The sequence below is a fragment of the Danio rerio genome, chromosome 3 (assembly GCF_049306965.1).
Source record: "Danio rerio strain Tuebingen ecotype United States chromosome 3, GRCz12tu, whole genome shotgun sequence".
NCBI classification, from domain to species: domain Eukaryota; kingdom Metazoa; phylum Chordata; class Actinopteri; order Cypriniformes; family Danionidae; genus Danio; species Danio rerio.
The window spans coordinates 65617372-65632392 of NC_133178.1; the positions used below are offsets into that span (position 1 = coordinate 65617372).

Sequence of the window (15021 nt, forward strand, 5' to 3'; positions counted from 1 at the left end):
ACTTATTCATTGTTGCTCTTAGTTGTGTAAATTGCTTCCTTGTCCTCATTTGTAAGTCGCTTTGGATAAAAGCGTCTGCTAAATGACTAAATGTAAAAATGTATTTAATGTACTAAAAATGAGCATTAAGTACATTTTAAGATAAACTCAAGTACATCTAAGTGTACTCAACTGTGCTATTATGAGACACCATGAAGCTGATCTAAAATCTGCTTTTAACACACTAAACATTTATTTAAATAAATTACCCTTATACTGTGTGTACAAAAAAAACTGCATCTGTGCTTCATCAAAACACTTTAATCTTTTTGTGCAGTAAACCACAAGTCCAAAAATACCTTATGGGAGGGAACAAAAACTTTGCAAAAACTGAGAACACAAAAATATAAATAAGATGCAACATTACAGCACATATATGAAATGTAAAGACACAAAACAGTAACTTTTTATTAAGTGTACTTAAGTACAACTTTTGGGAAAATGTACTTCTACTACAATACATTACTAATAGATTTTTTATATATTAACTTAGACAGTGTACTAAAAAGCATTTAAAGCACACTTTTGAAAAACACACTAATAAAACTCTTCTGGATGTTTTCTCTGTAGTGTACTTTATTGTAGTACACTAAAAATGTATTTAAGTATTATTGGTATTTAATAAAAAGTTTTAATAAAAAATGCTTGGAGTGATTTTTTTTTTGGGGGGGGGGGGGGGTGTTTGTAACCTTGCTAACTGTAAATATTTATTTACAACTGCTTACAAAACATGGCAAAATGGTGGCTCAGTGGTTAGCACTGTCACCACACAGCAAGAAGGTCGCTGGGTCGCTGGTTCGAATCTTGGCTCAGTTGGCGTTTCTGTGTGGAGTTTGAAACTTTTACGTTTTTCTGTGACATTTATTGGGACTTTTAACCGATGACTTGGATTTAGGTTGATTGTGATGTTTTTGTAGGGGAGTCAATCATGCATATCAAATTTAATATAACACTGGATAGTCTTCAATGAACAAATAAATGAATAAATAAATAAATAAATAAATAAATAAATAAATGAATGAATGAATGAATGAATGAATGAATAAAAAATAAATAAATAAATAAATAAATAAATAAATAAATAAATAAATAAATAAAATGAATGTTGATTTAGGCGAGGCAGTGGCGCAGTAGGTAGTGCTGTCGCCTCACAGCAAGAAGGTTGCTGGGTCACTGGTTCGAACCTCGGCTCAGTTGGTGTTTCTGTGTGGAGTTTGCATGTTCTCCCTGCCTTCGTGTGGGTTTCCTCCGGGTGCTCCGGTTTCTCCCACAGTCCAAACACATGCGGTACAGGTAAATTGGGTAAGCTAAATTGTCCGTAGTCTATGAGTGTGTGTGTGTGAATGTGTCTGTTTCCCAGAAATGGGTTGCAGCTGGAAGGGCATCTGCTGTGAAAAAAAAATTGCTGGATAAGTTGGCGGTTCATTCCGCTGTGGTGACCCCGCTTTAATAAAGGGACTAAGTCGACAAGAAAATGAATGAATGAATGTTGATTTAATTTCCCAGTACTGGGTTGTGTGCTGCTTAAAACATGCCGGAATAGTTGGCGGTTCATTCCGCTGTGGCGACCCCTGATAAATAAGGGAATTTGCCGAAGGAAAATGACTAAACGAATCTTTCATAAAGTTACAAATGGTACAATTTCTTTGCCTGACAGCTTTAAACTCTCTTAAAATGCCCACACGGTCACGAACCTGAAAAATACATCCGAATGATGAACGTTAACATCAATATTGGCAAACTCTGCAGTGACTCCACAAAACTCAAGTGCATTTAAATGTTGCTCCACGTCAACAATAGTCATATTTCGACATTCCACATCCCTCTATGGGACAACAGCACACATTTGATGCTGAGATAATGCTGATAATTAGGCTCAAAATTGATAGACATGCCTTTATTAAACAAAACAAAACAAAAAATTGTTTTTTTACTAGGCTTGATCCATTAAACTGAAGCTGTTCATTATCATTGAAAATACTGTGGTCATTTAGTGTTTTTGGCGTATACTATAGTAAAGCACTTGAATTAATCTGTTGCCATTTCAACACAGCCACTGTAGGAGTTACTGTAGGTTTTTTTTACAACACTATGGTAAATTATACTACAATTCAAAACAGTTTACTGTAGTAAAAACTAAAATATACTATAATATCTAGTGTATTATTGTTTATCAATACTAAAGAGGTAAACATTACAGTCTACTGTAGCATTCCTGTTGTAAATGCTAAATATTTACTACAGCCTATGGCGTCTGTGGTTACTGAGGCTCTCTGGAAACGTCTTGATGAAAGTGTTTGAGCAGGACTACAGGCTTAATGTGGTATTACATGAAAAATAAATGCTATCAATGAAAGTGCAGGAGCCGAAACAAAGCACTAAAGACAGACAGATTAGCAGATTAGTGCTGAAGGAAGCAAAGCTACCGAGTGAGTCTGTGACGCTCTGAAGGTAAATGATTTGTCCTCAGCGTGGCTTTGTTTGCTAATAGTTTCAATGGTGTCAGCTTCTGCAGACGTGTTTGCACAGGACACTTTAAGGGGAGATCTTTGATTTTCAGGATCAAGTGCTTTCTTTGTTGTTTTAAAACAGTTTCGTTAAAAAAAATGAGGGGTTTGTTGGTAAAGGGGATACAGCTCCGGTCGGAAGTTCGCAACAAATGTTATTTATTAAGCTTAGCTAGTCATCATTAGCCAACGCTGCGTTTTATTATTGTCTACTCCAGCCATATATATGTATTTTACCGCGGTAAAGTTAGTTTGACGTTTGACATTCATTAGACATTCGATTTCAAACCAATTAAATTCTTTGTTCCTGTTATACTTTGGGCCAAAAATAGGTCAGATAGGCATAAATATGTGCCCTTTATGTTGCACAAGGCTTAATTTCTCGATAAAAAAATACCATAAGAATGAATTAAACAATTCTACCATATGGAGTTAAACAATAAAACTAGTACCAGAATATTAAGAAAAACATCCTGCATGTTGCACAATACTCAGTTTTTGGATTCTATTTATTTTATAATAATATTTAAATATTATTTAATGTAAAAATGGTAAACAAATTAAACTGACACCATTTGAGATAAAATATTCAAATCAACTCTAAAAGTGTCAGAATATTATCCTCTATGTTGCACAAGCTTTGTTTTTTTACAGTTATGCCTTTATTGATTTTAAATACCGTAATGAATCCATATTTTCAGTATATCGCATACACTGTAAACACTTAAATGAACTACACTGACACCATTTGAGATCAAATATTCAAATCAACTGTAAAATTGTTTAAATATTATTCTCTATGATGCACAAGCTTTGTTTTTTAAAGTTATGTCTTTGTTGATTTTATGTACAGTAATAAATCCATATTTTCAGTATATCGAATACACTGTAAACCCCTTAATGAATTAAACTGACACCAGTTGAAAAAAAGTATTCAAATTAACTGTAAAATTGTGTAAATATTATTGTCTTTCATGCACAAGCTTTGTTTTTTACAGTTATGTCTTTTTAGATTTTATATACAGAATCCATATTTTCTGTATATCGAATATACTGTAAATCTCTTAATGAATTAAACTCTGACACCATTTCAGATAAAGTATTCAAATTAACTGTAAAATTGTGTAAATATTATTCTCTATGATGCACAAGCTTTGTTTTTTAGATTTATGCCTTTGTTGATTTTATATACAGTAATGAATCCATATTTTCTGCATATCGAATATACTGTAAATCTCTTAATGAATTAAACTCTCACACCATTTGAGATAAAATATTCAAATCAACTGTAAAATTTGAACCGATATATATATATATATATATATATATATATATATATATATATATATATATATATATATATATATATATATATACATACAATCACAGTAATCTAAAAACAATAATTATAGTTGTACAGTACTTGTATTGGGGGCTGCGCTCGTCCAATCAGTGACAAGCACACCTCAGTAGTAATGTGCACCGTGAAGCATCAGTATATGATTTACCAACATTTTCTTCTCTATTTACTTGGACTCAATTGGTTAATGGCACAGCATTCTTAATTTTTATTAATTAATTTCTTCTGTTTTTGGACACAAACAAGATATTTTGAAGAATGTTGAGGAAAAGCAGCCATTAGTTATGTTTTCATCCAAAAGGAACTCCTAAGGTATTTTCTTCATTTAATAAATTACTTGAACCTCAGAAGATGATGCTGACACATAATGTTTTAGGTCATGAGCTAGTTTAAGCTGTTTTTTGAGGTCATGAGCTGGTTTAAGCTGGTTCTTTTTAGTCGTAAACTGGTTCTTGGAGGTCATGAGCTGGTTTAAGCTGGATTTTGAAGGTCATGAGCTGGTTTAAGCTGGTTTTTGGAGGTCATGAGCTGGTTTAAGCTGGTTTTGGGAGGTCATGAGCTGGTTTAAGCTGGTTCTTGGAGGTCATGAGCTAGTTTAAGCTGGTTTTTATAGGTCCTAAGCTGGTTTAAGCTGATTCTTTTTAGTTGTAAACTGGTTCTTGGACGTCATAAGCTGGTTTTTGGAGGTCATAAGCTGGTTCTTTTTTATTATTGCTGGCCATGGGCTGGTTTTTGCTGATTCTTGCTGGACGTGAGCTGGTTTAAACTGTTTTTTGCTGGTCATGAGCTGGTTTAATCTGGTTCTTGCTGGTCATGAGCTGGTTAAAATAGTTTTTTGCTAGTCATGAGCTGGTTTAATCTGGTTCTTGCTGGTCATGAGCTGGTTAAAATAGTTTTTTGCTAGTCATGAGCTGGTTTAATCTGGTTCTTGCTGGTCATGAGCTGGTTTAACATGTTTCATGAACTAATTTAAGTTGGTTTGTGCTGGTTGTTGCATGGTCATGTGCTGGTTTAAGCTGGTTCTTGTTGGTTGTGAGCTAGTTTAAGCTAATTTTTTGTAGTTTTTGCTGGCCGTGAGCTGGTTTAATTTGGTTCTGGCTGGTCATGACCTAGTTTAAACTGGTTCTTACTGATTTGAGCTGTTTTTTTCTGGTTATTGCTGGTCATGGGCTGGTTTAAACTGGTTCTTGCTGGTTATGAGCTGGTTTTATATGGTTATTTGTGGTCATGAGTTGGTTTAGTCTGGTTTTGAACTGGTCATGAGCTGACTTAAGCTGGTTCTTGCTGGTCTCGAGCTGATTTAAGCTCATGGTTTAACCGTTTGTTTAACTGGTTTTACCAGTAAAGAACCAACTTAAAACAGCAGCCATGTGTCAAAATACACCTTGCAGCATATTCTTGTGCATTTTTTTCAACAGGGTAGTTTTGTCAACTAAGGATGTGAAAGGAAAAAATACAATTTGTTTAATTGGGAAAAGGATTAAAATCACAAACTAAGAATAAGAAACTCAAATTTACCTATGCAAACTAGTCTATTCTACACAGGGTTAGCATTGGTAATGAAGTTGACCTTTTAACATGACCTCTCTGGCAATCTGTTTTGCCACGGTGCTTTACAAGCCAATGGCCTTCACAGAAAAAAAAACCTGCTGATTTTAGACGAGACAGACCCAATTCAGTGCATTAAACAGCGGATTAGAGAGTCACATACTATAAAAGACTTTCACACATCCCAAGACCCCGCAGTTAAGCGTTCCTGAATGGGATGTAGAGAATCACACACAAAGCTTCCACGTCACTTTTGGATCCGTCTTGGGGCTGTTGACGTAACAAGCCACAAATCTATAAAACACCAAATAATGAACCGTATAAAAACATTACAAGGGCGTTCATGCAGAGTGATTGTATATCAAAAAATTAGCAGTGACACTACATTATTCTTGTGCAGGATCTTTCAAAACTCTGTTTCAGTGTGAAAGAAACTAGTTAATACCCCCAAAACATTGCGGAATTCAGTGAATGCATCCAACCAAAATTGATGCGAGTTCCTGGAAGGTGGTGACGTTGACGGAGGGATTGTTAAACTGGCACACTGCAAAAAAAATGCTGTACTAACTTGGAGTTTTGTCTCATTTTCAGTCGAAATATCTAAAAATTGTTAAACCAAGACGCATTTTCGTGACTTAAAATATATTGTCTTGTTTTCAGAAGTAGTAAGTCAGAGTTTTTAGTTAAACAAGCTAAATAATCTGCCAATGGAGTATGTAAAATAATCTTATTTCAAATTGAGTGAGTGTTTAGTATGGCGGCAAATCAATGCCAATATTAATCGAGCGCAGCGGTGATGTTTGCGCGCGAAGAGAAGTGAACCGTGAGCAGATTACAGGTCTACACGCGAGAAAACTACAGCTCGCGAGCGCACAGGGGATCTTCACAAGCGCGCTCAACTGATCGAGCGCAAGAAAAAAAGTCCTGCGCGCGCAGATATATATATATATATATATATATATATATATATATATATATATATATATATATATATATATATATATATATATATATATATTACAAAGCTGCATTGCACATATAGTATGCATTGTATGGAAAGATCTAAAAAGCAAATAAACTCTTCTGAAGACAATATTTCCTAGAAAGATCATCCCCAAGTGTAATAATGAGCACTGCTGCACGGGACAAATCAAATGGGTTCAGAAAGTCATGTTATAAGAATGCAAGTCATTATTTTAGAAGATTAATTATCATTATTTGACTATTTGATTATTCGTTTCTTGAGATTGAATCCTCATAAAGTTCTCAGAAAGTTTCTTATGATAATGACTTGCAAATTGTATATATATTTAATGGCGTGATCTTTTAACCTGCGTCCAATCCCGGCTAACTTCCGTAAAGGTAGAGTAGCCAATAGCGTTAGAGATAACAAGAGAACCAAGTCCCGCCCGAGGACTGACAAAAATCCAAAATGTTTCGCGCGAGCAGAGAGAAGAACCAGCGAGCGAGCGGAGAGAACTGATCACGCGCGCGCTGTAGACATGACCTCGCTCGCGAGAGCGTACATCGTGCGCACAGATGATCAGTTAAGCGCGCGCGTGAAGATCCCCTGTGCGCTCGCGAGCTGTAGTTTTCTCGCGTGTAGACCTGTAATCTGCTCACGGTTCACTTCTCTTTGCGCGCAAACATCACCGCTGCGCTCGATTAATATTGGCATTGATTTGCCGCCATAGTTTAGGCTGGGCCACGGGATCAGAGAGAACTACAGACAGGGCCGGAGCAAGCTGAACTGCCGCTCGAGGCAGAGGACGATCACGCCGCCCTCAACCCCAATGTGTGAAAACGAAAGTGACCAGTTATGAAAATGAAGTGAGGCGTCGCGGACCTCTATTCTGTCGCCCTATGCGGGGATATAACTGAGGACAGGCGGGTGCTGATGGAGGTGTCGCTGACGCCGCCCTCTATTCTGTCACCTATGCGCAAATATATCTGAGGACTCGGGTGGTGAGGGAGGTGTTGCGGATATAACTGAGCACGCGGGTGGTAAGGGAGGTGTCGCGGTCGCCGCCTTCTCTACACTGCCACCCTAGGTGGCTGCCTAGGTCACCACTATGGACGCGCCGGCCCTGACTACAGGTGTGAGTAGGTCACCGCTGAGTGTTTAGGCTGGGCCACGGGATCAGAGACTTGTCTGTGACTGGGGTTCTTCAGGAATCTGTCTCATGCTCTCCACTCCTCTATGAACACCACAGCAGCTTTTCAGGATACGGCCTGGTCCAAAATAATATGCCAAAATGAAGTGAGTTTTTCCTTATAGCAAGCAAAATAATCTGCCAATGGGGTAAGCAAAATAATCTTGTTTTTCTGTGAATGATTGTCGCCTCGTGGTTCCATTCCAAAGAGGGAAGAAATCACCTTCCCGAACTCTCGCATTCAATCTGCCCGGTTGATGGAATGAACTCCCTAACTGCATCAGAACAGCAGAGTCACTCGCTGTCTTCAAGAAACGACTAAAAACTCAACTATTTAGGGCTCTATCATACACCCGGCGCAGTGTGGCGCAAGGCGCAGCGCAGTAGTCTTTTGGTAGTTTCAGCTTGGCGCAAGAGTGGTTTTGAGGCGTTGCGCTGCGCTGTTTAAATAGCAAATGCATTAGCGCTCATTTGTGCGCTCATAGGCGTTCTGGTCTAGAAAGGAAGGTGTTGTGAGGCGGACCGCTGGCGCGTTGCTATTTTGAGAAACTATAATAGATTTTTCATTAGACCAAAACTAACCCGGTCTAAACTCCAGCGCAGAGTTGCGCCTCGCTTACACACTGCTTAATACACACAAGAGAGCAACAGGCAAATATCTTTACATATGAAAAAACTTAAATATTAAGGATATATATAGGATATAATAAGAATAGATATAGGATATAAATATAAAGGATTAAAATATTACAAAACATATTATTTTCCAGCCTACATAAATATGAAAAATCACTGCTTTTATGTCTTCTTCATCTCGGGAGGCTTTTTCAGTTCATTCATAACAATTTGCTTTTGTATAATGTTATTATTATTAGCAGTATTATTTATTATATCCATATTTATATTTGTTTTATTAAAAACAAGCTTAGATTTGTCCACCTGTCAGGTTTTAGACCATATGGGGCACAGCATGTGTTTTAGGATATCACTCAGGTTTTTGAGCACACTTCATTATTATTGTTCATTTATTCGTTTGCTGGAAATTAGAACTGAATTTAGAAATAGTTTTGAAACGAATATTTGCGCTTAACAAACAAAATTAATTATTTATAGGCTAATTGATGTCTGTGTGTAAAGGTTTCCCTATCCAGGAGCGAAAGTAGATCAATTATCTCTCATTCTCATGCAGTAGATGCTCTGTTTAACTGTTTTCTGTTAACTGTTTGCTTGTGAAATGCTCATTTTTTCCACTTAGACTTACTTTGTGTCCTGTAAATAGCGAATACGCTCTTGGCGTGACGCAGCTGGCTCTTAAAGGGAATGAGAGATGAGACTCTGATTGGTTTATTCTCAAAGCACACCTATAACTCATTAAGAAAATAAACTCAACCCTTTTAGACCATGCGCCATGGCGCAAAGTGGATTTTCCCGTCCTTAAATTAGCAAAGACGCGTCCTGACACGCCCTGAAAGCGTTTGCGCCCTGCGTTTTGCGCTCTGCGCATGAACCGTCAAAATAGAGCCCATAGTCTCCACTACCCTTCCTAATCTGCAATTTCAGCTCTGGTTCTTCTGTACTACAAAAAAAAATTAAATACTAATGTTCTGCTTCTTACACTTTACACACTTGAAGCTTGCCTACAGCACTTCTTCATTGCTGCTCTTATAGTTGTGTAAGTTGCTTCCTTGTCCTCATTTGTAAGTCGCTTTGGATAAAAGCGTGTGCTAAATGACTAAATGTAAATGATTTAATAATTTGTAGATGTTTGGACTAGTAATGAGACAAAAACCTATCTGACATATAAACACACAGCAGGGATGTCCTGCTAGCAGTATCCGGGCTATGAACTCTGTGTGTGTGTGTAGTGTAGTGTAGTGTATAGTGTACGTAGTGAGCGTGTCCTGCTGTGCTGTGCATTGCTCCGCATGGGTGGCCTCATTTGGTCAGGAGACGCCGCTGTCAGCTCGAGGCGCTGGTTGTCATGGTGCCGGGCAGGACTGGTGCAGTTATCCGGCTTACTGGAAACCTGCTTTATTGGGACTTTCAGGAAGGGGGTGGAGGCGCGCGGCGTTCGGGTTTGTGAGGTGTCTGCGGGCTCATCTTTAGGGTCAGGTAGCCATTCAGGTCAAACAAAAGAGAGCTGGATGTGTGTGTGATACTGCCAAACACACACATACACACACACACACACACGTCACCAATTGACACCTTTCACCTGATACCCCTGACAGCACTTCAGGAGGCACACCAGCCAAGTGCACTTGACACTGTATGTAAAGACTGCACACTTCATTTAAAGTTGACCTGTTTTGTCTATTTTTACAAGATGTAAAATAATTATCTGATGTCTCTAGTGTGTGTGTGTGTGTGTGTGTGTGTGTGTGTGTGTGTGTGTTTGTGTGTGTGTGTGTGTGTGTGTGTGTGTGTGTGTGTGTTTTACACTTTTTTAGGGTTTTTTATTATTATTATTATTATTTTTATTTATAAATTTTTAAACTTTTAATGTAATTGAAACATCTTATCAGTTGCCAGTGGCTTTTGTTTATGTCACGATTACCAGCGATCGTATTCCACTAGATCGCCAAACCATGAACTACACTTCCGCCTTTTCCTGTACTACATATTCATAAATGCACTTCGCCCAGACACACATGGGCTGCGTCCGAAACCGCATACTTCCATACTATATAGTACGCTAAAATCAGTATGCGAGCCGAGTAGTATGTCCGAATTCATAAAATTCGAAAATCAGTATGCGTGAAGTTTCCGGATGACTTACTGCTTCCGGCGAGATTCTGAAGTGCGCATCTCATGCATGCTGCGCTATCCCATGATGCCCCGCGAGAGAATTCATGAATGAAAGTGAAGCGACGCAACTGACGCAGGTAGGTCATGTGACCATGACAAATTGGCGGATGTAGTACGTCCGAATTCCAGTCATACTTTTCACATTCAGACTGTATAGAACTTACTTTTCTATCAGCCGAGTAGTACGTTTAAATTCAAATACAGTACCTACTGAGTAGTAGGCGGTTTCGGACGCAGCCATGCTTACTCATCTAGACTGATTACATTCACAACACCTGAGGATTGTCAGAGACTGATTGCAAACATTACTTAAGCCACACAATCACCCTTTCACTCTGCCAAGTCTTGTTTATCTTAGATGACATTACAACGCGTTACTCCTGTCTAGTTTCCGTGTTTTCAACCTAGCCTTGTATTCTCGTTCTCCCTGCCTGCTGCCTGCCTTTTAACCTCTCGCCTGTTGACTGATTACGATTCTGGACTGTCTCCATATACCTGTTTGCACCTGTGTTGACCTGCAAAATTGGAAAAAAAACTGTGTTAAACCTGCATATTGGATCTTACCCCAGTTGTCTTTGTCATTCCCCGTCGTTACAGTTTATTTTCATTTAATTATTATTATTATTATTATTATTATTTTCATTTAGTATTTTAATTTCATTTATATTATTTGACCCTGATCTCAGCTCCTTTGACTTTCAAATTTGGAAATTTAAATCTGCAGTTTAAAGACTTAATAATAAAAAGCAATAATATTAATATTATTAATAATAATAATAATAGTAATAAGCAATAATAATAATAATAATAATAATAATAATAGCAATATTAATAATAATAATAATAATAAAAACAACAATAATAATAAAAACAATAATAATAATAAAAACAACAACAACAATAACAACAACAACAACAACAACAATAATAATAACAACAATAACAATAATGACAATAATAATAAAAACAACATAAACAATAATAATTAACAAAAAACAACAACAACAATAATAATAATAACAACAATAACAATAAGGACAACAATAATAATAATGACAACAATAACAATAAGGATAATAATAATAATAAAACAATAATAATAATAATTATTAAAACAATAATAATAATAATAATAATAATAATAATATGTTTTTACCATGTTACTGCTGCATTTTCCTTACTAAAAATAAATTCTGGAAATTGTTATATTATTCATGAACTGAGCTAAAAACTTTGCATATTTTTTGTCAAACATTATTTTGTTGAGCTCTCGTTTTAAAAAAGGGACTTTTATTGACCTTTTTTTTGTTGCTTTTCTACTTTTTGCAATTTACACAATCAAACAAGGCTATATACAGTATATATTAACTAAAATATTAATAATAATACAGTAAAAGTCACTTTATTAAACATTTTGATGTCAAAAGTTGCCAGAACAGACTTTAAGAACCCATATCGTAAGCATAAACACACAGCACAATATTAAATGCTATTGGCTGAACTGTTGAACTACTTAAGTAGGACTTATTTTATCTGTAATTTGATATGTGTATTGTCTTCTGTTCTCTCCTAAAGCCTCTGATTAAACTAAATGTCATTTAATGAATGTTAGTACGTAATATTGAATGACAGACTTCAATTTAAATGATCAAGTACTTCACTTGTTTTAGTTTGTTAGTCAACACATCAAAAATAAATCAATTAAATATTACGTTTAGTGATTTAAAATGTAAAAAAGGTTGCATTTACAAACAGACTTAGGTATACTTTAAGTGTATATATATATATATATATTTATATATATATATATATATATATATATATATATATATATATATATATATATATATATATATATATATATATATATATATATTGGCTGTTTTAACTGGTCATTTGTCAGCCTGACCAGCTAAGACCAGGCAGGGATTTTTCAGCAGGGATTCTGGTTATAATTACTGTTTTCACATTACTGTGAGGGTATTATTATGGTTAGAGTCACGATGGATGTTAATAAAATACAATTTAATGAGTAATTTCATAAATAATATGAATAATACTCTGTATAATTACTGTTTTTACATTGGGGTAGGAGTAGACATTAATAAAATGCAATTTAATGGGTAATTTAATAAATAATATAATAAATTCTGGTTGTAATTACTGTTTTCGCTTTCCTGTGAGGGTATTTTATGGTTGGGATTGCGGTGAACGTTAATAAAATACCATTTAATTAGTGATTTATTAAGTAATATTAATAATTCTAGTTATAATTACTATTTTACATTCCTGTGAGGGTATTTTATGTTTTGGGTCGTGGTGAATGCTAATAAAATACAATTTAATGGCTATTTAAATTAATATTATAAATAATTATCATTATAATCACTGTTTTTACATTACTGTGAGGGTATTATTATGGTTAGAGTCACGGTGGATATTAATAAAATGCAAATTTAATGGGTAATTTAATAAATACTATAATAAATTCTGGTTATAATTACTGTTTTCGCATTCCTGTGAGGGTATTTTATGGTTGGGGTTGCGGTGAACGTTAATAAAATACTATTTAATTAGTAATTTATTTAATAAAATCAATAATTCTAGTTATAATTACTATTTTTCATTACTGTGAGGGTATTTTATGTTTTGGGTCGTGGTGAATGCTAATAAAATACAATTTAATGGCTATTTAAATTAATATTATAAATAATTATCATTATAATCACTGTTTTCACATTACTGTGAGGGTTTATGTAGAGGTAGAAGTTAAAAAATACAATTTAATGGGTAATTTAATAAATTATTTGAATAATTGTGGTTATAATCACTGTTTTTACATTACTGTGAGGATTGGGGTAGGAGTAGACATCAATAAAATACAATTTAATGGGTAATTTAATAAATTATTTGAATAATTGTGGTTATAATCACTGTTTTTACATTACTGTGAGGATTGGGGTAGGAGTAGACATCAATAAAATACAATTTAATGGGTAATTTAATAAAAAATATCATAAATTCTGGTTATAATTACTGTTTTTACATTACTGTGAGGGTATTATTATGGTTAGAGTCACGGTGGATGTTAATAAAGTACAATTTAATGGGTAATTTAATAAATTATTTGAATAATTGTGGTTATAATCACTGTTTTTACATTACTGTGAGGATTGGGGTAGGAGTAGACATCAATAAAATACAATTTAATGGGTAATTTAATAAAAAATATCATAAATTCTGGTTATAATTACTGTTTTTACATTACTGTGAGGGTATTATTATGGTTAGAGTCACGGTGGATGTTAATAAAGTACAATTTAATGGGTAATTTAATAAATAATTTGAATTATACTCTGTATAATTACTGTTTTTACATTACTGTGAGGATTGGGGTAGGACATTAATACAATTCAATGGGTAATTTAATAAATAATATTAATAATCCTCGTTATAAGTACTGTATTTATCTTACTGAACAGGTATTTTTTATGGTTGGGGTCACAGTGTACCTTAATAAAATACCATTTAATTAGTAAATTATTAAATAATATAAATAACTCTGGTTGTAAGTACTATTTTACATTACTGTGATGGTATTTAATGGTTTGGGGTCATGGTGAATGTTAATAAAATACAATTTAATGGATATTTAAATTAATATTATAAATAATTATCATTATAATTACTGATTTAACATTACTGTGAGGGTATTTATACAATTAATGAGTAATTTCATAAATAATAGAAATGTTTATTGTTAACTTTCGGCCTTTGCTCTCCTCTAGTGGTGAAGACGCGCAGTCGCATTTGTGTATAGTGGATTTTTATTATAATTAATGTTATTTGTTATTATTATTTTAGTTACTTAAAAGAAATAAAAAATATATATATATTTGAATCAATACAGGAATAGGAATACAAGTTGGATAATAACCTGAGTTGTACGTAGGATAACAAAACAACAAACAAAAACGATATATAATGAAACAAATAAGTAGCAATAAAAGAAAGAGGAAGTAGAGTTAATTTAATAGTAATAAAAAGCGATAATTAACTTGGTGAAAGAAGAATGAGGTTTGGTTGGAAACCTCCAATTGATTGAACCACCAAACATTTAATGGGTCAATTTCAGTTAAGAAGTGAGCACAAAAGGAGGATAACTTGGGAAATTATTGTTTATTAATTAAATTTTGAAAATATAATAAACAAAAATTATATATAAATATATATATATATATATATATATATATATATATATATATATATATATATATATATATATATATATATATATATATATTCTTCGTTTTTATTTTTGGGAGTGTGTACCAAGTGTGTACAGTGACTCTTTGCGCACTAGGACCCGGAAGATACGCACACCGGACGGGGGGCGGCAGTAAACATGGCAGACGCAGACGCTTCAGCGGATGCTGGAAATAAACAAAGTGTTTATCACGAGCTGCTCAGGTAACTGACACAATTAACTTATTTAGATCAAGCGTGTAGGTCTTCGTGTGTTGATTTGATCGATTTATTAGTAGTAGCGCAGTCATATAAATCCTCTGTTAGCCATATAGCACGGGAAACACGCCGCGAGTCCACC

The 15021-nt window shown here is 34.6% G+C and overlaps 1 protein-coding gene across 23 annotated transcripts in view; it reads left to right on the forward strand.

Annotated features, from left to right (window-relative positions):
• Positions 1-2419: 2419 nt before the first annotated feature.
• tsen54 (TSEN54 tRNA splicing endonuclease subunit) overlaps positions 2420-15021 on the forward strand; it is a 36427-nt gene continuing 23825 nt past the window's right edge. For 11 of the 23 annotated variants that reach the window (XM_073940869.1, XM_073940879.1, XM_073940886.1 and 8 more), the window contains exon 1: positions 2420-2490. Coding sequence is in view for 6 of the 23 variants with exons in the window: in XM_073940830.1 (XP_073796931.1) it covers positions 14821-14885 (65 nt within the window). In the remaining 17 variants the exon portion in view is untranslated. 23 annotated transcript variants of the gene reach the window in all.